Source organism: Terrapene carolina, unplaced genomic scaffold (genome assembly GCF_002925995.2).
Source record: "Terrapene carolina triunguis isolate 2854851 unplaced genomic scaffold, T_m_triunguis-2.0 Scaffold374, whole genome shotgun sequence".
In the NCBI taxonomy this organism is placed as follows: domain Eukaryota; kingdom Metazoa; phylum Chordata; order Testudines; family Emydidae; genus Terrapene; species Terrapene triunguis.
The window spans coordinates 14,472,506-14,496,369 of NW_020664725.1; the positions used below are offsets into that span (position 1 = coordinate 14,472,506).

Below are 23,864 nucleotides of genomic sequence, written 5' to 3' on the forward strand. Positions count from 1 at the left end.
GTTCAGAAGAGGGGTCTGAATTCATGTTTTGCTCCTTGCTGAGTTCAGAGTCATGATTTGGATTAGAGATGTCAAATAAAATAATGCAGGGAGCGAAGAACAAAGTCTAAAGCTCTATAGTCCCGATCCAAAGTCCACTGACGTCCATGGGAGTTAGTCCATTGATTTCAAAGGGTCTTAGATCAGACCCAGTCAAGTTAGATATTTTTTGCATAATCTTTTCCCTTTTGTTTTCAACTAACCATATAGTCTTGGGTTTCTTTTATTAAGTCCAGGAAGTCCTATCAGAAGATCTTAGAAATTGATCCCCAAAAGGAAAGTCTATTTAAAGGTAAGAAGTCTAATGTCAGGGTTCTTCTGGTATCTTTATCCTGTCATCAAAACTGAACTTAAATTAAAAACCAGCCTTATGCATTTTAAACCTTTCTATGGATTTTTTCCATCCAGTTTCTGTATCCAACTGTTTCTTCTTCCAGTTAACGTCTCTTCTCTAACCTTTCTCTTTGGCTGGCCACAGCTAAGAGTCATTCTACTTTTATTGGCCTATAGGCATAATGTAAAATGTTGCCCCAAATCACTGAACCACTTCTTCCCTCTTTGCCTCGCAACCTTTCTGTACAATTGACATGTTGATAAATTATATAGTCAATTGCTTGACCATTCCTTGGTTCATTATGAAATATACTCAAGAGACAAAATAGCCAATATCAGTCAGGTTTATTGCTAATAACCAGTAATAATATAGCACAGGAAAAAAGGTTCAATACAATACCAGTTTCCAGGGAGCTGTCTTGTGCCGTGTTGTTAAATTCACCTTCTGCAGAAGGTGTGCTTTCCAAGTTATGCATTTTAGCTAGGAGTATTTATAGGATGATTTTACAAGTTACCAAAACTCTTTACGTGTCACTAAAATCTAGCCCCCATTTTTTGCCAGTTTCTTAATTTGTTGTTCTGTACCTCCCTTATCTTTGTTTTGGATACTGGCATTCCAGGGACCGGCCTGTGAAGGTACCTCCCCAGCTTGTTACGGGGCAGAACATTTTGCCTTTGACAAGCTTCTTATTTTCTCATGCCAAAGCGGACTTCAACTTTGAAAAGTGTTACTGGATTCTTAGCATAAGTGAACAGGATTGTAGAAAAACATAGGCCAATTTAAGATATGTAACTGCTAGAAATATATACAATATAACATCATACTTGTATTGTACGCTTAATGCATATTAATTTATGTGGTGTCAATAATCCATATTGATAATGTAATTATATATATTTTGCCCAGCATATATTGGTCAACATTAGGATATCAAATGGTGTTTCATTTCTTCCCTCACTGTCCTTAATGTGTATCAAGAATTTGTGGCCTCTTTACTGAATTACATTTTTAGTTTCTCTTCCTTTTGGTGTTGAAGACTGCATGAATGAAGTAGACTTACAGGAAAGAAAAGCAAAAGAGGAAGAGAGAGCTCTGGAGGAATTTCAGTCTGGAAAGTATACTGCTGTGTCTGTGAAAGAGCTGCTCCAGAAACTCAATAGACCTGACCAGAATATCCTTTATTATGCAGGCGGGATTAGAGTTTTAACTGAATCAATAAAAGATTGTAAGTATTTTATGCAAATCTGTCTGTCTAATGTGCTAACTTGGGGCATGAGCCAAATAGATGGAAGTCTTTTAATGAGAGTTGGATCGGGCCTATAAAAACTCTACCCCTGTTTAAAAAAATGTACATTATGGGCTTGATATTTCAAAAGTTTTGGGCCAGTAAATGCATGTATGAAACAGTCACATATTTTTGGGCCTAAAATCTGAGCACAATTGTGTGCAAATCAGGCATGCTGTGCAGAATAACATGAAGCGCTTACTTTGTCAATATTGAAAGGCAGCTCCGTTTCCCCTAGAGGAGGTGAGTGCAGATCTCCCATTAACGGTCTTGAGAGTTATGTGCCACATCAAAGGAGAAGACACCGCATAGTTTGGGAAATGAGGATAAATGTTCAGTAACAAACCTAGATGGCAAACTTCTCCCAGGAATGTATGGTAAACTGTAACCACGTGAATCCATTCAGTATCCAGTACTCTAGCTTTCTTCTGAAACTGGCCACTGTTGTTCAGTTCATTGGGATAGTGACTTAATCCTTGTTAACATAATGTAAATGATCAGATAAATCACCAACATTTTGCCTTTTGAAGAGAACATTGAATTTGAAAGGCTTTTAGATGGGCTCCAAATGTAATGCTAGACCCAAAGCCACGCAGACTTTGGACAAATTCATATCAGATGTGAAAATCATAGTTTAGACTCATCTCTACTGAAATCCTGACAAGTTCCGAGTTCAGGTGTTTCCATTGCATGTGTTGATAATGTTGCTAAAATCTACAGCAAAGAGCACAGGTGCTTGAGTATCACCAGTTGTTGCAGAACTCTGGTCCTAGAAGATAAGTAAAGAGGGAGTTGATTTTTATGATTTAATTTTAGAGCATACTGTAAATTTTAGGCCAATTCCCGATGGAGCTACCCACCTTGCACCAAATGAGGATCTAACCCTTTAAATGTACAGTGCATTACATTCTTCTAGCTGTGTAGCATCCAGTATGTGAGATGTCCTCTCTCTGGGACCTGTATTCTTCTTTAATAGGGGCCTGGACTCAGTGAGCCAGTTGGGCTCTTCCTACTTTATCCTACTTCCTCCAATCCCATGTGGACATAGTGTTGATTTGGATCCTTTAACAGCTGTTTGTTTAAAAATGTTTACAATTCACAGATGAAATGAATTGATTTGCAAAGCCTGACTGGTGTTTAAATCTTCCTGACTCCTTGCAAAGCTCTTTAAATGAAGTCACTCACTCTGTACAATTATAGACATGGATCAGAGTGTATATACTTCAGTGCTGTTTCTGCTCCAAATACTGTTTAGAGGATTTTCCCTTCTTATGATGTAAATATGTGTAATTTCTCCCCACCAAAGCTGTTGATTGTGACCTTGTCACTTAACACTGTTTCTAGAGAACAGGAGTGTGCCTTCGTGATGATATATCAGCCAGATGGATTGCTGGGCTGATGTGGTTATCTCTGAATTTGTTTCAGGCACTGAACAAACTTTATTTAGAACAAACAATGGATTCAGTATCATCAGCGACAATAAGGTCATAAGACGGTAAGGGATCTCATAAGGAGAACAGTGGGGTATTACAACATGAGGAAATGAAAAGATATTTTAAAGAAACACAATCGCCTCTCATGAAATTCAGATGAAATGATCAAAAGATAATGTGACAGCATTTTAATGTCTGACTCTATTGACTTCTATTTGACCTTTAGACAAATAATGCTCTTTTGGATGTAACGGGCAAAACACCTGCTATGCTTCAGTCTTTAGTCTCCTGGGTACGTGTGCAGGGTTAGTCCTTTTCATTCCTCTGTGTAGCTGCGAAGATGAGTAGGTTTGTAAAACTTAACATAAAAGAATCTCAGATGCAGAAACGCAGTTACTTAATGCACTGAGGGCAAGATCCTTAGCTGGGGTAATTGATGCAGCTGTGCTGATGCCAAAAGAGCGACGTTAACTTACACCAGCTGGGGATGTGCTCTAACGTAAGCTGTAAAACTGTTTCTGGGCATCCGTTTCAGCCCTATAATCAAGGGAGAGGCTCATCCTCCAAGATTTATACTTTCTATAAATCAGTTGTATATTCTTGGCTGCCTGTTGTATTGTACTGTACTAGTCAAGAAAAGGAGCTAGTGACCTTATTTGACTTTAAGCCCCTGTGCTATTCAGTCTGCCTCATGGATGAGAGGATGTATGCTCTGCATGAGATCAAAGCCATTTGCTAAAATCTGTTTTTTGAAATTCTTTTGGGAAAAAGATGACGGACTCATTGGTGATATATTTTTGGAAAGGGTTCGGTTAGGTATTGGCTGCAAAATGTTATGCAGAAGACATGACGACCAGAAATTTTTGCTGGTTTGAGATGGGTCTAGCACAGAGAGATTTGAGGTGGTCCCAAGAAGCTGAAATGAATGGGAGTGGTGCATTAGGATTCCAAATAAGGCTGCATCCTGGTGATCACTTCAGAGTCTATCCGTATCCGCCACTGGTGGTTGCTTGAGATATGAAGCAGTCTGCCCCCGTATCCACACGAGTATGTGGCTTCTTGGTGAGCCCAGCTCTCACTGATCCATCGACTGCAGGGATGAGCTCAGCAGGGGTCCATGAAGCAGGCAGTTATACAGGCAATATAGCAAAGCCAGTGGCAAAGGAGTCTGACTGGGAAATGGAACCGGCGTTTCTAAACCTGTTTATTAAAATAGCCAGTTTTGGAGCTTGGGAACATAAAGAAAAAATCCTGGGGCAGATCCTCAGCTAGAGAAGCCCATGGGGTTTCTCTAACTCCACATTTTCCTCTTTCCTTTGCTGTTTTGTAGATATATATTTTCATTTCAGGGGCCTCTCTGTAGCAAAGGAAAACACTGCTGAAGCGGAATTGTCAATTTCTCTTCTCATCCTCTGGCAAGCAGTCTGTGCTGGGAATGGTAAGGCTGTGTAATCAGCATTAATCATTGTTAATGTACTGCTAATATGGCACTGACTACATCTGAAATTATTGTTTTCAATTAACATCACTCCCCAGAGCACTTGGGTCTAGACCTTGCAGCACACCACAGATTTACAGGTCAGATGCAACTGCTGCAGGCATAGAGCTAGCAGTAAGTACAATTGTGGCTGTGGTTCCCCTAGGCAGTGAAATTATTATCCATTTTAATGGATGGTTTAAAGCTATTGCAGAGGCTGAAGTGAGCTCCTGTTCTGGGGACATCGTTTGGTCTTGGGTTCATGTCTGCCATCATTAGTACCTATATGTCAGGAGCTAATTCTTCCCTGTTTGCTGGAATGTCTAGCTCTGGTTAGCTAATGTCGGGAGTGGTGTGTAGCAAGGAGGGCTTGCAACCAGCCCCTTCTAGGGTTGCGCACATGTGCACCTCAACAAACAAAGCCAGTGCAGAACAGCAAGGAGAAGTTGTTTGCTGTTTATCTTCTTGAGTATTCTGATGTCTGGAGTAAATGTGAGCCTTAGTGATATTTTCCAGTGTGTTTTTGATCCATTCTGGCCTAACTTTTAAAACAGAGGGCCGGCTGCCTAGTAAATCAACATAGCTCTGTTGACTTTGTGTAGCTACTTAAGTTAAAATTACAAGGAGTCCGGTGGCGCCTTAAAGACTAACAGATTTATTTGGGCATAAGCTTTCGTGGGTAAAAAACCTCACTTCTTCAGATCCATGGAGTGAAAATTACAGATGCAGGCATTCTAAAATGACACTTGAAGAGAAAGGAGTTACCTCACAAGTGGAGAACCAGCGTTGACAGTGTTCACCACTTGTGAGGTAACTCCCTTCTCTTCATGTGTCATCATATAACGCCTGCATCTGTAATTTTCACTCCATGCATCTGAAGAAGTGGGTTTTTTACCCACGAAAGCTTATGCCCAAATAAATCTGTTAGTCTTTAAGGTGCCACCGGACCCCTTGTTGTTTTTGTGGATACAGACTAACATGGCTACCCCCGATACTTAAGTTAAAATTGTGGCTCATTGTGTCTGACTATGGATGATTTTGGCTTGCATTCTCCTAATTTTGTAGCTTTCATTCCATTTTATTATATGGTATGGAAGGATCCATTGAGAGAGACAGACAGTTTGGCGCTTTCATATCTGTTCTTGTAAAATGGGAAGCCAGAGGGCGTCTGATAGTGCAAACAAAATTTTGTTCCATGCAGGTACCAAGAGTGGTAGCAAAATATTGGTGGTGAGATTCCATGTGCAATTTCCCTGTGGAATAGTATTAAACTCATGGGAAGATCCATATTTTTTTGTTTATGCTCTTTTTGGAAACTGATTTCCTTTTTCTTAAACCAGTTACAGCAATGGCAAGGCTGAATGCCATATACAGGTGCCACTGTAGCATGATAAAGCACACCTTGTTAGGACCCAGAGAATCCGTATTCACTGGCACAGCATACTGGGTGTAACAGGCCCCTCAATCCTGTAATTCTAGAGGGGTTGTAGGTAGGCAGAAAGGGAATAGCAAGGTAAGGGATGGTATACCAAATGGCACAAAAGGAAAATATTGAACATTTTGAAACCTTGGGGCCAAAATGTGCATTGATTTACACCCTATGTGACCCAGCTAATGTCCAAGAGGTTGAACTGGTGCAAATGATAGCAGATTTTGAATATTGCATGAATGTGCTAAGGGACCAGCTCCTCTGTCCACTTTGGAGAGTCTGAGTAATGGATGGAGGGCAGTACTCTAGCCTTGTCTTTCCCTGAAATTATCTCATGTGAAATGAACACTCCTGTATGCCAGTCACATAGAGTAAGGGCCCTTAAGTGGATGAAATAAAGATAATAATACATTTGAATGATTTTCTACAGGTTCTGATTTCATTGCTGTAGAGGGATTTTATGGCACATGATGTACGACGCAGACCTTTTCTTTTTCAGAGGAGAATCAGCGATTGTTGTTAACTCACCCTGATGTGAATGTGCAGCTTCCCGAGCTGCTATCCTCTGCCGTGCCTGAGATCCAGAAGCAGAGCTTGGCATTGCTGTCTCTGTACTCTCAGACCGAGAATGGAAGAAGTTTGCTGATCAGGCACCAGAACCTAACCAAGTACTGTATTCTGCTAGAATCCATAAACAGTTGTGCACTTGCAGTCCACAGCTGAAAGAGAACCTAAAATAAGGAACTCACACTTAGCCGTGTCACTCAGGAAGTTGAAATTGATGGCCCAAATCAACTAGATTAGAATTATTGGATTCCTGGACAATATTTTCAACACCATTATCTCCAGGTCATCCAAACCCATAGTGGGAGCACTTCAGTATCCGCATCTAATCTAAGGGAAAATGAAGTCCAGCCCAGGGGTCGGCAACCTTCAGCACGTGGCCCATCAGGGTAATCCGCTGGCGGGCCGTGAGACATTTTGTTTACGTTGACCATCCCTGCAGCCCCCCACAGCTCCCAGTGGCTGCGGTTCACTGTTCTCGGCCAGTGGGAGCTGCGAGAAGCGGCGTGGGCTGCAGGGATGTTCTGACCGCTGCTTCCTGCAGTTCCCATTGGCCGGGAACAGTGAACCGTGGCCACTGGGAGCTGCAGGGGGCTGTGCCTGTGGATGGTCAACATAAAGAAAATGTCTCGCGGCCCGCCAGCGGATTACCCTGATGGGCTGCATGTCAAAGGTTGCCAACCTCGGGTCCAGGCAAAAAAGTGTCCAGAACTAAATTCTCCTCTTGGGTGGACCTTCTGTGGCTCCCTCCAGGGGCAGAGCTAATGGGCGAGTGACTCTCCCCACTCTTCCCACCTAGCAGACTTTGTGGCCTCTTTTCAAGTCAACAGGTATAAATAAAGTGGCACCACCGATGACCCATCACGTGCCCCTCTGCCCCGTGGCTCTACCACTGCTCAAAATCTGGATCTGCTACTGGGTCCCATGGTCATATTTAATACTAACTGGGAAGAGTGCCAAATACGCAGTGAAGGCTGCAGTGATGGAGAGAATTTTGGTCTGAAAATAGGGAATGTCTTCTATAGCTCTGGCTTGTGACGTTAACAGCACAGAACATCTAACGAATTTGATCCTAGCCCAGGTGAACAGTGGCTAAAAGTCAGTTCCCTCTGATGGCTATTTCGTGACCTCTGCCAAATGAATATAGTAATCTCATCCCACTTCCTGCGTTCTTGTTCATATGACAGAAATCACCAACACAGGTGGCAATAATTGGCACAATTGATGTCTGCCTCAACATTTGAGGCCAGAGACTGACTGGGCCAGGGATGCTTAACTCCACTGTTCCCTAAAGGTGTCCCCAGATCAGGGGTGAGGCACAGTGGCAGGGAGGCTTGGACTCCAGATGTCTACCCATCTTAGGTACCTATGTGGCCTCCATGGCCACCTCACAATCTTTAATGCATTTATACTCACTGTATCCCTGTGAGGCAATTGCCCCTGTTACAGGTGAGGAACTGAGGCACAGAGAGACCAAGTGACTTACCTGAGGTCACTCAGGAAGTCTGTGGCTGAGCAGGGGATTTAAACCCAGGTCTCTTGAGTCCTAGTGCCCACTGGCTAATGACCTAACCATAGAGGGCTTCAGACACCTTTCACCAGTACTAAGTTCACAAACTAACACCAAAAATTTTTTTGAATTCCCCCAAGTCGTGCCCGATTTCTTGTCACCAGAACTATCCCTGGACAGTTTCTGAAGCGACAGGCCCAGCTGAGCAAAAGCACTAAAACAAAGAGAGCAGCAATGGTCAGAGGAGTACCATGCAACATGCTTCAACTTAGGATAGTTAGGAGTGTGGGGAAAGACATCCTAACTTTCTGCAGCACATGGCAGATTTCACATCCAAGCATGTTTTCACAGCTGAATAGAAAAGGGCTTATTACTGGAAAAGTTTAGATAACCTCAGGGCACCTCTCAAGTAACTTTACTTAGTAACCTTTCCTTAGGTGATAGTCAACTATGTGCACTTCTGTCTCTTCATCGAGAGCTTATTAAGTTATCTTTGAATGTGTTGAGTTTCAAGCTGAGTCTTTCATCATCCAATAACTGAAATTGATGATTATTCAGAGGATTGCAATGACTCACTGAATGGAGAAAGAAACCACAGTCCATTATCTCTGTTACTGTACCATTATCTACTGCTACAATTAAACAGAGAATAAATTTTAATGGATTGGTTTAAATGAAATAGTTGGAAATAATTGATGAACAGAAAAGATTGAACAGATGTACATACTAAAGTATGTACAACATTAATCCAGAGACATTTTTAATCAAAAGGAAGGTTAAAGAGATGAGCCATGTCTGAGGGAAAATTTGGATGCTTTTATTATTAATAACGTCAGTTAATTTTGCCATGGTCTAAACTATCATGACAGCTCCTTGTGTCTACTTTTGAAGGAGGAGTCTGGGCATGATTGTCAGAAAAGAGTTAGGTGTGCAAAATGCACATGTGCAGCTGATTCTCATAGGTGTTCTGTATCCACAACTGCAACTGAAGTCACTGAGAGCTGCAGGTCCATGGGTCACGGCTCACTTGTAGATTCTCTATAACTTGAAGTCTTTAAATCATGATTTGAGGACTTCCGTAACTCAGCCGGAGGTTAGGGGTCTGTTACAGGAGTGGATGGGTGAGGTTCTGTGGCCTGCAATGTGGAGGAGGTCAGACTAAATGATCATGATGGTCCTTCTGACTTTAAGGTCTATGAGTCTCAATGACTAAGCTTTAATCTCTCTCAAAGTCAAAGGATTTAGGCTCCTAAATTGGTTACGTGCTTTTGAAAACTTTTCACCAGATTCTCAGCTGTGTAAATCAGCTTGGCTTCCTGATTAAAACCAACTGAGGATTTGGCCCTAAATCCCCCTAGAACTCTATGGGACTTAGGCTCCTAAACCAGTTAGGTGCTCTTGGAAATGTTACCCTGGTGCAGATCTGACATGAGCATTAACTTTCTTACAGGTGGCTGCAGATGCTGATTGGATTCGTCAGTGTTATGGATGACAGGGCTAGCTGTGCCATGAACCTGCTATCTAACCTAATCAAGGAGGAAAAGTAACTAGTACTTCTTAAACTATTCACTTCTTTACAATTGTGAGGTCATTTGATTAACCCCAGAATACACAACATTAAGTCAGAAAAAAACAACTTGCGGAGCTGCATACAGAATACACTTTTCATGTGTCTGATAGGCCGAAGGACCATTTCATGCTTGTAATATTAAATAAGAGATCTTGGCAAAAATGGAAGGATTTTTTCATCTTGCACTTTTTACAGGAGAGTAACCTGAGGCTTTTCACTCTCACCAGCGTCACTCCATTGGATTTGCACAAGCATAGCTGGGGGCAGACTTAACTCTTACATAGTAAGGAAGTTTTTATGCAAAATTAAAACAGGATATTGGGAAAACCAAGGATGTTTGTTTTTGTGTAAAATTGCATTTATATTGTTGTTTTGAATCCTCTCCAGTTGGGATAAGATTTGAGCCAGCCTTTTGGTTGCTACAAGGTGCATTTTTCTGTGTTCGTTTTGTCTAGATCCACAACCAGCTGATGAATATTGTTTTGCCAACAGGTTCAAAATCCAGTGTCGTATCAAACTTTCTACAAGTGTTTTGCCTCTGTTCGCACAGTTGTTGGTAAGAAAGAGCCTAGTTTTTCCATATTTTGCATGAAAAGTGCTGTTTGCATAATTTCTGCTCTATCAGTTCCTTTCAGCTTCGGGGCTGATTGTTCACAGCTGGAATTCGCATGATTCTTTAGTCCTAGGAAGGTAAGTATTGCCATGCTGAATCATCTCCGGATCCTTCCAGTCCAGTAACTGCAAGAAATCCCACAACTGCTTGCTGCACAGCAACCTGCCCCTAGGGAAAGTTTCCTCCCCAATATTTAGAAGTTGGTTTATGCTCTGAAGCAAGAAAGCAACTTTACAAAACTCCTGAGATGAAATTCTGGCTCTAATGAAGCTAGTAGCAAAACTTCCATTGACCTCAGTGGGCCCAAGATTTCACCCTGTGTGAGGGTTTTTCTCCCCAGTCCTTTTTGTGACTTTGGATACGCTTGTCGCTAACTAGTTCACTCTGTCCCAGATTCAAATGTCTCATTGACTGATTTTATTCCACGTTTCCTATTTAGGGAGATATGGATCTGAAGGCAACTGTAGTTCACAAATTAAATGGGTTTGGTGGTTTGATTTCTTTTCTTTAGCCATAGTTTATTCACATTTCAAATCCATAGTCCTTTAATAGGCCTCTGTTGGAATAGCAGGAGGTGCTTCAGGTTAGACATGGGTTGCACTAGACAAAAATGGATATAATGAAAAGGAAAAACTCGTCTCTCTACTGTTTGCAATGAGTGACAAGAAAATGGAACAATAGCTGGGATTCACCTGTTTTTGTTTTCCCTTTGAAAATGTGTTAAAATTGTTAACTGTCACTACCCCTGAGTCTGTCATGCTGTTTGGGCACGACCTGGTGGGGAAGGGAGTTCTGTCATTTTGAGGTCAGGAGGCAGAGAGACAATTGTTAGTTCCCCTTTGGTGTAAATTTTTGAAACAATATGCAGAGATTTAGCTCTGTGGCTTCAGTCAAGGTAATTTGCTAAGTATGGTGCACCTCTGTGATTTATATGAGAGGAGTAATTATAGAGTTCCTGTTTCCATAGCTAAATCAGCAGGAATAACAATGACAAAGGAGTATTCTGCACTTTATTATTGTTTCATCACTGTTGTCCTGAATATTCTTTCTCTCTACTCTTGTTTTTAAAGAAAACCGTCAAACAGGTGAACCAGCCAGCCCTCACCCAGTGCATTGGCATCATGGGGGACCTGTGTGCTGATGTAGTCATCCGACTGCAGATGGCTGAAAACCAGGAATGCTGGCAGGCCTGTTTAAAGCTTGTGGTAATTAACTTAATGAATACTAGTAGTTCAACAGTGTTTCCTCCAGAGATCTCAGAGCGTCTGACAATCATTGATCAGTTGGCAGATGTGAGGTGTGCTGAGGACATGTGTTTTTGAACCTGTTCATTTTGAATCGGATACTGAATAGTCTGTTCTTCTCTGTGTAGGATGAGTGTTGTTCCACTGGCAACTCAGCAGGATACCAAGAATGTTTGTTCACAGTGCTGGGCCTGATGATGAACTTATCCCTGGAATCAAATTTGGTCATTCAGGTATGGCATGCAAGGTTTATTGATGTTCTCAAGAAGCTTCCTGATTGCTTTTACTGCTTACCTGGAGCCTTAGCGCTTCAGGAACAGTTCCAGCCCCTTTCTCTCTGATTACTGTATATAGACCTTATCCAATGCCCACTGAAGTTAATGGCAGTCTTTGCAATCTCAGAGCATTTAAATAGACTAGGAGGCTGGAAGGAGGAGGTAATCCTACTGGTGGATATTGAGAACCTCTCAGTCTGCATTGGGAAGGAAAGTTTAATTACACTGTTACGGATCCGGAATATCTGTTTCAAATGGCTGTTGCACAGCAGGCATGGGAGTGGACTTCAAGGCTGAAGAGTTAGCACTCGGGCAGTTAACATTCTGTTCTCAATGCTCTTCACTCTAATCATTTTACAGAGGGAAAAGGGGGACAATGTGATGAGAACTCTAGGATCCTTTTTGATTATCTTCTTCTTTAACATAAACATTTAATGTTTCCTCAATATTCTGTGGCAGAAAGTACAGTGTAAAGTTCCTCTCTACAGCATGACCAGTGGAAATCTGAATGATGCACATTCATTCCTCTCCACCAAGTTGTATTCTATTTCACGATCTCAACTATATTGCCTGAGTGCAAGTTTGAGGCCTGATCCAAAGGTCATTGAGGCCAAAACTACCCAGGCCCTAAGGATTGAGGGGGAGATTTTCAACTGCACAAATGGCAATTAGGCACCTAACTGCCATTTGTGCCTATGGAAATCTCCCTTGAAAGCTTCCCTGCCATGTGATTGCCTTCTTAATGCCATTTCTAATTAAAGCTTGATTGTGACCCTTTAGACCTGAATTTCTAATACTGCTTATTGTTTCAGGAGCATGCTGTGGATGTTAGCAGGAGATGTTTGTCTCTGCTTGGCAGTAAAGATGGAAGGATTGTGACGGTAAGTGGATACCTCTGAGCTAAGGGAAGATTGTGTAACCAACCCTGCACTAAATTTGCAGCTTCAGGCTCTGAATTTACAACTGAATTCTTTAGGCCAAGTTGTTGCACCCATGTGGATTTAGCTCTGTGGCTCCAGTCAAGGTAATCTGCACAATCAGGATCAAGGGCATAATGATCCTAAAGCCATGATTTTTTTTTTTTTTGAATATGCTGTTGATGTAGAAACACAATTGGAACGTAGTTCTCTGCCTTGCTTTGTTTTAGATGTTTATTTTGATGTAAGAGGCTCTCTGTGTTCTGTGAATAGAACAGCTTTTCAGAGAAGTTTTTTTTTACAATGTATTATCACCAGGATGGTTTTAGCTGTTAAAATTCTTCCAGAGATAGGCAAAGACATGAATCCAGAAGCAAAGCACCAACTGCAGACTCGGTGTCTTCTGTTTCAGCTGTTCTGTTCAGAGTATTGTACCCCCATCCATACGTGTGTAACTCCCATTAATGACAGCTCTTCCAAGGCAAGCTGGTGGCGCTTATGTGGTGTCAGCTGGAAATCATCTCTCCTTTGACTGAACAAATATGGGCCATGCTGATCTATTTTACTTATCACTACTCTGAAACAGCGGTAGCTCTCCTGAGCTGCTTTTAACTGGGATCTCTTCCCATAGTCCAAGCTGCCAGGAGTCGTGGTGAAACTTGGAATCACCTCTCCCTTGGCTGAGCCATTAGGAGCTTTGCTGAGTTGGGTTTAGATGCTAAAATGAGCAATATGCTAAAGCTGTTGTTCTGTAATAATATTTCCTTAAGGATATATATTTTTCTTGCCCCTTTAATTACTACTTTGGCCTTACCCAGCCACCTACACAAACGAAGGACATATTAGGATGCCTAATAAAAGAGCACGGGGCAGAAAGATGTAATCGTGTAGGAGAAAAGTCATTACCTTTTCATTTTTTAATTTTTATTCAGAGAGCCATTGGGGTTCTAAGTCACATCTTGCCAGCAAGCTCGATGGCAGTAGACGAGGCAGTGACAGGAGGTGTGGTGAAGAAAATGCTTAGATTCTTGAAGGTAATTTACTTAACTGATTCCACTTCATAGCACTCCCACAGAGTCAGGGTTTTCCCCTGGGACTGCAGAAGTCCCACCCTATGATATTTATTACCTGTTCTTCTTTTCTCTGTTTTAGTGAACCCCTCCTGTAAAAATGTATAGTAGACACAGAGGAATCTTACGGGACTGACTGAAAACAGGGCATTGCCTTTTATAGATATTCCATCTGCTATAAATCAGATGGGTTTATATCACTTAACTGAACATTCAGAAAAGTGTCCTTATCCAATGCCCAAAATCTTAAAAGGTGAAATAAATTATTTGAAAGTCTGTAAAGCCGCTAACCAGTCTCCCTTCAAATCCTTTCTGAAGACTCGCTTCTGTGGGGATGCCGGCAGAACGCTGCCAGCTGGGAAGGCTTAGGTAGCGATTGTGGTAACTCCTGCTGAACAGCTTGTTAAACAGACAGTGTGTGCGCACAGCTAGTGTATACAAAAGCATACACACATGCTGCCTTCTCCCTTGCCCGTGTTTCACCTGTCTGTTGTTTCTTGTCTTTAACTAAGGCCCCAATTCTGTAACTGTCCATGTGGGCAGACTCCTGTGCTCATATATAGCCCAACTTCAGTCGGTGGGGCTCTCGGCAAACACAGGAGTCCACTGTTGCAGGTCCAGTTGGATCCTAATTTAGGGAGCTTGGTTCTGAGCCCATGGAAGTAAACAGGAACTTTTCCATTGACTCTTAAATGAACGGTGAAACAAGCCCGGGGGCAGTGATTTTAATATGTCTGTATAGCATCCAGTAGATCAGAGCCCTGGCCTGGTTGGGGCTCTTGGCATTACTGTAATACAAATAATAAGTGGCATGGAAAAGTACAACGCCAGGTCCAGCTTTTGTAACTGGCATGGTAACGAAGGAGTTAATTCCCAATTTTGAAATGAGTCCGATACCAGAGCTATGGCTTTGCAGTCATACCTGTGTGTTCTGTGCAGGGAGAAGATGGCTTTTGCCACTTTAGCTTCTATATTCTTAGATATCGCTTAATGAGCCTCATGTGTATGTGCTCAAAGCTCTTAATTTTAAATGTCACTTGCAAAACAAACCAAAACAAAAAATATCCAGTGGCTGGTGATTCAATGGCAGATGCACTAGCTTTTCATCTCTGAAGTGATTTAAGATTGCAGGGTCCACAGAGCAGAGAGAACAAATGAGTTTCATACATGGAAGTATAAAGAAAGACCTTTGCAGGGTAGTAAATCTAGCCCTTTGATGGATTTATTCCCTTATCAGCTATTCGTTTATGACAATGCCCCTTTAATATAAATTTGCATAGCAGATTTATTCCTGCGGGTGTACATAGTCCTATTAAAGGTCAGATGATTATAGCATGAGGGTTTGAGTCACTGAAAATCTGTGTCTGTGCATAGTTATGAGCTGGTGGGTTTAAAAGAGATGGAGATTAGAAATATCAGCATCTCCTAGAAGGATCCTGATTTGATACTTATGCCCAGGCATAAAGCATCCATAAACAACCCTCCAGTACTTGAGATGTTCTCTCTGTTCTTGCAAAAGTTGTGATGTGTGAACTGTAAATTATATATGTATTTTTTTTAAATCCTAACTAAAATCCAGGCTGGTGGACAGACCACATCCTGTTATGCTATAAAGACCCTGGCTGTCTGTACTCAAAGCAACAACCAGGCTCGAGAGGAGGTGGTGAAGTCAGATAAAAGTAAGTGACAACTTTATTAGCCAGAGATTGAATGCAGAGGTTTATCCCAGGGCTCCCATCACAGAAACACTCTTCCTCTAGAATGGAGCTGAGCATGAATTCCATTAAACTCCCATACTGATGCCACCATGTTTACAGAAAAATGTACCATTTCACCTCCTGGCTTAGTGCTTCATTATCTGTCCAGCCATGTGCAAGTGGAAATGTGCACAGCAGATAACGAATGTAGGATATGGAGGCTGCACTCAGCTGAGTAAAATGGCTCGATCTGCAGAGCCCCAGACAGGGAGAAATACATGGAACCACATTTCACTGGAATGAATCCAGTCCGTAGTTTACTAGAAAAGACTAAAGAAATAGGTTCGTATTTCCCAGTGCAGGCAGCTGAAGAGAGACTTAAACTATATTTAGGCATCTGAAGAAGTGGCCTAACTTTTAGAGGTGGCATGCAGCACCAGCTCCCTTGGACTGCAAGTTTGCAAGTGGCTTAAGTAAAATAACAGGGGGTGGAGGGAGTGTCACCAGCAAACGTTTCCGTTATATTAGTGCCTTTAGGTCTTTCTGAGTTATCAGCACTTGAGTATGTAGTTGTGATCGTGTGCTGTAACACGGTTCAGAACATCTGAAAATCTAGCTTTAGTCCATTCCACTCTGCAGGACCTTGGAATGCCGGTGTGGTACCTAGATGGCTGAACCTGGCCAGCACCTTTTGGATCACTTGGTCCAACGGCTTGTGTCATTTATTGGATCCTCTGTGGAAATGTGCCTCTACTATTTCTGAAAGTTGCTATTGCTGTAGTTGAGATTCTCTTTCTGAGCAGCGAATTCCAATCTCAGATATGCCTCATTGCACTGAGAAAGACGCATGGTGCCTCATCTTTCTCTTTCCTTTTCTTGGGCCCTACCACCTCACCCTGATCTCAGCTAATAAGGATTATCCCTTTCCTTCCTGTCAAACTAACTCTCATCTCTTTTATAGTATTTTCATCCTGCTCCCTCTATCTATATAAGTTAAGCTTGGCTCAGTTTTCTTTGCATAATAATAATAATAACCAGCCTGGCTGCAGCACTCTTCACACTCAGATTTCAAAGCACTGTGCATAGGTAGGCAGGCGTTATTATCCACCATTTACAGACAGAGAAGCTAGGCTGAGAGGGGTCAAGAGACTTGCCCAAGGTCACCCACCTAGTCAATGGGAGAGATGAAAATAGAGTCTAGATCTCCTGATTTACAGGCCATTGTCTTATCCACTGGCCTCAACAGTCTGGAAGCAAAAGACCTGCTTCTGCTGTTCTGTGTCTGGTAACTTCAGATGCAGAGCTGGGTAAAAGTTTGTCCCACAGGGCTGAGTGCTTTGGGGTTTCCTCTAGCAACTCCAGAGACCTCAATCCTAGTTGCATGACTAATCAACTCTTCGTCAAGGACAGACTGAATGCAGATCACGTTGATAAAAGTAAAAGATCATTTAATTCCAAACTCTATGCTTCTCTTTCCCTTTTGTTTGACTGGATAATGGGATACAGCGTGGTGCCCTATTGATGTGAGAAGATGAGATGACAAGGAAACAGCATAATGAAGCTGGAGTTTATTTGCAAGTTCGTTCCTGCAGGGGGTTCAGAACAGATCTCTAGGTTTTTAGATCTTTTTTTCTCACTAGCCAATTACAAAGAAATCTTTGAGAGAGTTCCTTCCTGGTAGCATCAAGGGAAAGATTTCAAAGTTAAGAGAAACGTAACTCTAAGGACTCTGGCCCATTAAAAGCCACGTGGAGCACCTTCTCTACTTTGTACACCCCATGTAAGTGCTGTTAATTGATGTGGTGGATGGAGAGAAGCTTCCTTTTTGTGTTACTAATAGTGCTACAGTGTGATGCTTTCTAACTGAGCTCTGGGTGTTCATCTCTATGCTAAGTCACATTATCCTGTCAGCTCAGTTCAGCAGCCCAGATATTGTTTTGCTGCCGGGAGCCCTTTTAGGTCAAGCTGTAGTTCTCTGACATTAAACTGCATTCCAATCAGGCCAGCAAGGGCAGCTTCTGAAATGGATCATTGTTGGTGCCCCTCCTGCAGTCTGGAGCAGCCCAGCTTCTCGGGAGCTATTGTCACAGCAGAACAAAAGAGAAAGCATGATGTGATTAGGAAGAACAGAAGGGACAATGTAAGAAAATCAGAGCAGATTTGTGTAGCCCATGGGGAATCTTCAGTACGAGAAGGACATCTTTTTTTTGTTGGTTGGTTTTTTTAAAGCAGCCTCTCTGAATGCTGTTTGGATCGTGTGGCCCTAGGAGATGCTGATGCTGTTTGCAGGAGCTGCCAGTAGCGCCACAGCTCTTTATCAAGATGATGGGCCAGATACTCTGCTCATGTACATTGGCATCGCTCCACTGACGCTGCCAGAGCTGGGCTGATTTAAGCCACCTGAGGATCTGGCTCTATGCATTGCGCTTTTTTGTTTTTTTGGGGGTTTTTTTGGTGGTAGTCTTAGTGCAGTGGCTTTCCATCTTAGCATGGCTGTAGATGCATAGACTGCCAGATGGGGGCTTGGAGTTTGAATTTCAGATTCAGTGCAGAACTCCATGGCCAGCAGGAGCACAGCGAAGAGAGGCTGTTCAGGGGAGAGGAAAAAAGAGCTTGTTGCGCAGCTGTCGGTCCCCCTCTGACGGCACTCAGAATGGTATTAATTCTCTGCATGGGAACCGCATCTGGCCCTCAGCTGGAGAAGAGGAGGCTGATGCAATTCATTCCCTCCTTTTCCATTTGCTGCTGAGCCATGATGGGAGACTAGATTGTTTCCTCAGGGGCTGGTGTCAGTGATGCTCAGTGAAATGGGCACAAGCGACTTGGTTACCTTCTCCCAGATACCAAGAGCCTGTGCTTGGCTGTCCACTCTGCAGAGCAAGCAGCCTGCAACCCCTCCCAAAACTGGGTCTTCGGGCAAGGGGCAGCCCACTGGGATGGGAGCATGCAGCAGGACAATGCCCGTTTGTGTTGAGCTCTTCTTTTCATTTTCATTTTCTTCTCTGTCCAGTTCCCAGAGCTGACTAGTTATTGCTGCCGCCATGGTGTCAGGTGTCACTACTCCATTCTGCCATCCATTTTCAAAGAGCTATTTCTGCTGGTGTATCGAGGGCCTGGCCCTCTGCTGGACTCACCACAGCCCTTCCAAGTTGTTCCTTTCTCTTCTCCCAGAGTTTGATGTGTTGCTGAAGCTCTTGGCCTCAGAGAACGAGATGGTGGTGGGGAACGCTGCTTTTTGCCTCAGCAAATGCTTCGAAGTACCTGGAGCTGCTTCGTCCCTGCTGAATTCCAACATTGTGATGATCTTATTGAAACATGCAGGTGGTGAAGCCAAGAAAACCTCAGTGCAAGAGAACGCGGCAGTTGCTTTAGGAAAGCTCTGCGCTGCTGAGCCAAGGTATTATGGGGCAGATTATGATCCCTGGGCACCAGCCAGACTGTGATATCTTCCTAAAATATATGTATATTAAGGCACCAGGCTTGAAAAACTTACCAGGCCCCTACTAGCTAGAGAGCTAACTCTACCGCCATCTTGACAGGGAGTAGAGAGCCCTCACCCTGTCTCCTGGCTGTAGGGACAGAGGGGGCATGCTGTCAGTTTCATATTCTGTTTGCTTGGAGCCTTGTGGGCAGCAGCGTCAGCACAGACTCATTCCTCTGCTGCAGGAGCTTCTGGAGCATCACCAGAAACGTGTCGGCTTCACTCGGCTGCAGCAGATTCACAGGCACTGGCCAGTCGAGCTGACCAGGAGCTTTCCATAGGGATGATTGTCTGATGGAAAACTTACTTTCCACAAAATCAACATTTGTCTGCCAGAATATTTCAGTGTGGTTGGAAAACTGTTCCCAGTTCCCTCGCACCTCTGCAGCCCCAGCTCCCTGGCTCTGGAGCAGCCCAGATGCCCTGGGAGCCTTGACTCCCCATTGGGTGGGTTTCCAGGGCTCTCTCAGAAATATTTAGAAAAGGTCAAAACAAAATGTTATATGAGCATGAGTGAGTGTGAAAGCTTGGGGTAGAGGATCCCAGGCTTAATCTGGGGTTGTGTGATAGTTGTCCATCTTGTGCATATAATCGTTCCAGCCAAACCCATCTAGCTGTCGTCAGTATCACAGTGCATGTATGCCCTTTGCTTTTGCTGCCTGGAGTGTCTTAGCAGGCGGAGTGTCAACTGTCCACGTTGCCTTGCTGTCTGAATGGGTCTGTGCATGTTGATGAAGCCAGAAGTCACTGGATGTCTGTGTTGTTCACTGTTGGTTTGGTTGGATAGCTTTCTGGGAATCGTTTTACACTGCTCTATAATGTTGCTTCTGTTGAAAGAACAGAAGAGGAAGGAATGATAGGATAAATCGTAGCGATCAGAGAAATGACCTGAGAGCAAAACAAGAGTGTAAATGTCTGGAAAGAATGTCTGCAGAGAGACTGAGAGGGCCTAGCAGACTGCACATTACCTATTAATTACTGTACACCCTGCAGTCCAGTCATAGGAGCTGAGCACGGACATACTAATATACCTGCTGAGCTACTGAATAGAGATCAGGGGATAAGGTTTCGGCTTCCCAGTTGATGAGTACTTCACTCCTGCCGATTAGAGCGATGTTCCCAGATTGATATCTTTCAGCAGAGAAAATGTAATGCAAACCCTGGATCAGAAGCTGCTAGAGAGTAAAAGGGAGAGACCTCACTCTACTACTTCTACTGACCTTAGATGTCTGCCGTAATAGATTAAAACCCACCGTACTGCTTAGACATTTCTATAAAGTATCTCTGTGTGTTTAATGTTCTTTTATTTTCTCCTGCTGTGTGGGGAACAGTAATATATAAGCATTGTCTGTCTTGCTTCCCTCTTATGGGGAATCTATTGGATATGGCATTAACGTTTCCCGACAGCTTGTGCATAGGATGTAATAGAGCAATGGAAGTTTAGATTTCTTGCATTGTCAGTCATATGCCATCCTTGCCAACATCTGATCCTTGCTTTCTTTTGTGGTTGTTGCAGGCATATTCTTCAACTGCGGGAGCTCAATGGAATGGCAATCCTTAACTCGTCTATGAAATACGTGCAAGGTCTTTGAATTCCCCAAATGTTTTTGGATATAGGTTGTTAATTCTGTAGTATTCCATTTGCTGTTGCTCGTTCCTTCTCTAATAAAAATTGTTCAAAGAGACTAGACAGTCTTTCAATCCTTTATCAAACTGCAGCTCCCATGTCCAGGGGAATTAAAGTCAGTTCCTTGGCACCACAGCACCTCCCAGACCAGATCAGACCTCTGGTCCATCTAATCCAGTTTCCAGGCTCTGACAGCGGCCAGCACCAGAAGGTGTGAGACTCCCCATAAGGAAAATTATGGAATAACCTGCCTTTGTTCCTTGCCCCTGTCAGTCAGTGGTTGGCTTAAGTCCTGAAGCCTGAGGGTTTATATAACTTGTTTCAAATGTATTGAACATAATGGTGCTATCCACATAAATGTCATCTATTTTTTTTTTTTTAAATTCTGCCAAGCTCTGTGTCAATGAGATTGTGGCAATGAAGTTCACAGGCTAATTATCAGCTGATATCAGAAATATCCATGTATTTCCATATATCGGTGCTTATGCTTCCTGCCTTTCAGATTCATCACTTCCATTTGTTCTTGTCTTCTGAGAGCGAATAAATAGGATCACCCAATTTACCTTTGTCACATCCCCTCTTATTCATCTCTATAAACTCAACAGTCCCAATCCTCTGTATAATCAAACTTGGTATTTAAAATATAATAATGCAAATAGTATGTCCTTCTTTTTTGTCTGTTTCCTGGAGTGGTTGGCCTTGAATTAGTGGCTATTCAAAACTCTATCTGGCAAATTATCCTGTAATAAATTGTTCTTCAAAGCTAAATCAAACCATAACTACTAACCATCTGCAGACCTGGCTGAGAGAGAAGCCAGGGCAATTAGACACTGTTCTGTAGAGGCAGCACAAACACATAACTGAGAGGTTAGTCTAAAGAGATGATAGGATCTGAAATAATCCCTGGGTTCTTTATTGCGGAAGTAGATTGGCAGCTTTAAAGACTCAGAAAGATAGGATCAAGATGAGGCAATGGGAATACCCACTAATGGTCAGTGAATTGGAAAAGGCAGGTTGGCTTAGCATTCAGGATGTGGAAAACCTATCCAATGCAGACGCCATATGGCACTGATCCCTGACTTAAGAGCAGCAATAGTAGTCACTGTTAAGAGGCACCCCATTATATACATACACACACCTCAAAATCTCCGGTAAGAGTCTGCAGAATCCAAACTAGGCAACGACAGAATTTGTGACAGTAAATTCAGTATCTTTGCCAGGTGTTTAGCTTTCAGCTTGTGATACAGAAAATATATAATGTGTATGTATATAAAAGCAGCAAGCACATAGGACAGTCTTGTTTGATTTTGAAATAGACTCTTCCCTTCTCCCTCCGTGACACTTGTAGATGGCTATTATGTATGTAATCTCTTCCCCTAAGAGTAGTGGCTGTCAAATTATATATCATTATCTTCTCTTTGGAGTAGCAGCTGAGTTCACTAATCTTTCCTATTTCAGGAGAAGGAAATGCTGCTGCACCTGGGGTTTTTTTTTTCTCTCTCTTTGGATATTGTATATGTAGTAATCTGAAGTGCTGGGATGGTCTCATTCTTAATCCCCCTACCCATAAAATACAGGGATTGACTTGCAGATAGCATGGGAAATCAACTGAACAAACACGTAATGTTATTGTTCAGTGTCTGATTCAATTCTTGAAGAGCTCTCCCCTCTTTACATTTGCCGAAGGTGTTGCTTAAAAAGGAGATGGATATTGGTATGCAAAGGCAGCTGTCGGCTAGCAGGTGTGTTACAAGCTGAGTAATGGATGCACAAACTGAGCTTCCTAAAACCTCAGGCTGGGATTTTCAAAGGAGCCCCAAAAGTTAAGTAAGTGCCCAAAAAGGAGTTACTGTTATGGGATACTTATTGCAGTTGATTTTCAGTAGCATTATAAGGCAGATATCACGACCTTTAATATTGCCTCACCATCACCAGTACGGATAGAGGATTATGTTCTCACCAATGTGGACACATTCACATACTTGGGCAGCACCATCAGCCAGGAGGTGGAACAAGCCAGGACATGCAGAACAAAATCAATAAAGCCAGGAACACCTTCAGGAGCTTAAATACCGTCTGAAAATCATCAAAATACAACACCAAAACCAAACTCAAGATTTATCAGAGCTGCGTACTTTCAACACTACTTTATAGTGCAGAATGCTGGGGAATGAGAAAGTCTGACATGTCCAAACTATCTTCATTCCGTACAACCTGCCTCAGAAAAATTCTCTGTATTTTTTGGCCCAGAACAATCTCAAACCAAGATCTATTGACACAGTGCAGCCAAGGGGAGCTGAGCACCATCACTGCCAGGAGGCGTTGGAGAGGGATCGGTCATGTGCTTTGGATGGAAACTGATTCCATCACTAGAGTAGCAATAAGATGGACACCTGAAGGCAAGTGAAAACAAGGCCCCCTGAAAACAACATGGCGAAGAGCTGTGGAAGCCGAGCTGAAAAACCTGGGGCACAGCTGGGGAACCATTGAAAGATTTGCCAGAAACGGACAGGAGTGGAGGAGCTTCGTCACTGCCCTAAACGCTAGAGTTGTAATAGGAACATGATGATGATGATGATGACGATGCTACTCAGATTATCAGAAAGAGGTGTTCTGCCCAACAGACCTGTCGCCATCTCTGCCAGCATGAAGTGAGGAGTCACAGCCCCCACTTGGCCACTTCTGCTGATCAGCCAAGTCATGGGCATCCTCAGAGGCTCCCTGTCAGATATGCTGGCTGTGATTCTGATCTCACTCTGGTTTTACTCTGGTAGTCAGGACCAGCTCCAGGCACCAGCTGACGAAGCACGTGCTTGGGGCGGCACCTCGGAAGGGGCGGCCAATCTTGGGGTGGTGGGGAGCACTCGGGGTTTTTTGTTTTTGTTTCAGCGGCGCGGCACGGTGGTGGCAGGGGCTGGCGTGGCGCTCAGGAGCTTCGGCGGTGCGGTGCTGGGGGGAGCGGGGGCTGGAGTGGCGCTTGGGGGCTTTGGTGGCGCGGTGCTGGGGTGGGCGGGGGTTGGCGTGGTGTGGCGCTCGGAGGTTTGGGCGGCCCGGCGCTCGGGGGCGCAGGGGTTATGGCGGCCCAGCCCATCGCTCGGGGGCTTCGGCGGTGCGGCGCGGCACTGGGGGAGGTGGGGGTTGGCGCGGCGTGGCGCTCGGGGGTTTGGGCGGCCCAGCGCTCGGGGGGGCGGGGGTTTCGGCGGCCCGGCAGGGCCCAGGGGGTGGGTGTTGTGGCCCGGCGTTCGGGGGCTTCGGCGGTGCGGCGCTGGGGGGAGGGGGCGGGGGTTGGGGGAGGGGGC

The 23,864-nt window shown here is 43.6% G+C and overlaps 1 protein-coding gene across 2 annotated transcripts in view; it reads left to right on the top strand.

Moving 5' to 3' along the window:
* TTC12 (tetratricopeptide repeat domain 12) overlaps window positions 1-20,573 on the top strand; it is a 36,425-nt gene extending 15,852 nt beyond the window's left edge. For both annotated transcript variants that reach the window (XM_026657966.1, XM_026657967.1), the window contains 14 exons: window positions 271-331; window positions 1,410-1,598; window positions 3,084-3,153; window positions 4,441-4,529; window positions 6,497-6,665; window positions 9,522-9,614; window positions 10,134-10,197; window positions 11,325-11,459; window positions 11,627-11,731; window positions 12,586-12,654; window positions 13,623-13,724; window positions 15,340-15,439; window positions 18,629-18,854; window positions 20,455-20,573. In XM_026657966.1, the coding sequence (XP_026513751.1) occupies window positions 271-331; window positions 1,410-1,598; window positions 3,084-3,153; window positions 4,441-4,529; window positions 6,497-6,665; window positions 9,522-9,614; window positions 10,134-10,197; window positions 11,325-11,459; window positions 11,627-11,731; window positions 12,586-12,654; window positions 13,623-13,724; window positions 15,340-15,439; window positions 18,629-18,854; window positions 20,455-20,530 (1,548 nt within the window). In that variant the 3' untranslated portion in view covers window positions 20,531-20,573. The remainder of the gene's footprint in view (window positions 1-270; window positions 332-1,409; window positions 1,599-3,083; window positions 3,154-4,440; window positions 4,530-6,496; window positions 6,666-9,521; window positions 9,615-10,133; window positions 10,198-11,324; window positions 11,460-11,626; window positions 11,732-12,585; window positions 12,655-13,622; window positions 13,725-15,339; window positions 15,440-18,628; window positions 18,855-20,454) is intronic.
* Window positions 20,574-23,864: the final 3,291 nt, after the last annotated feature.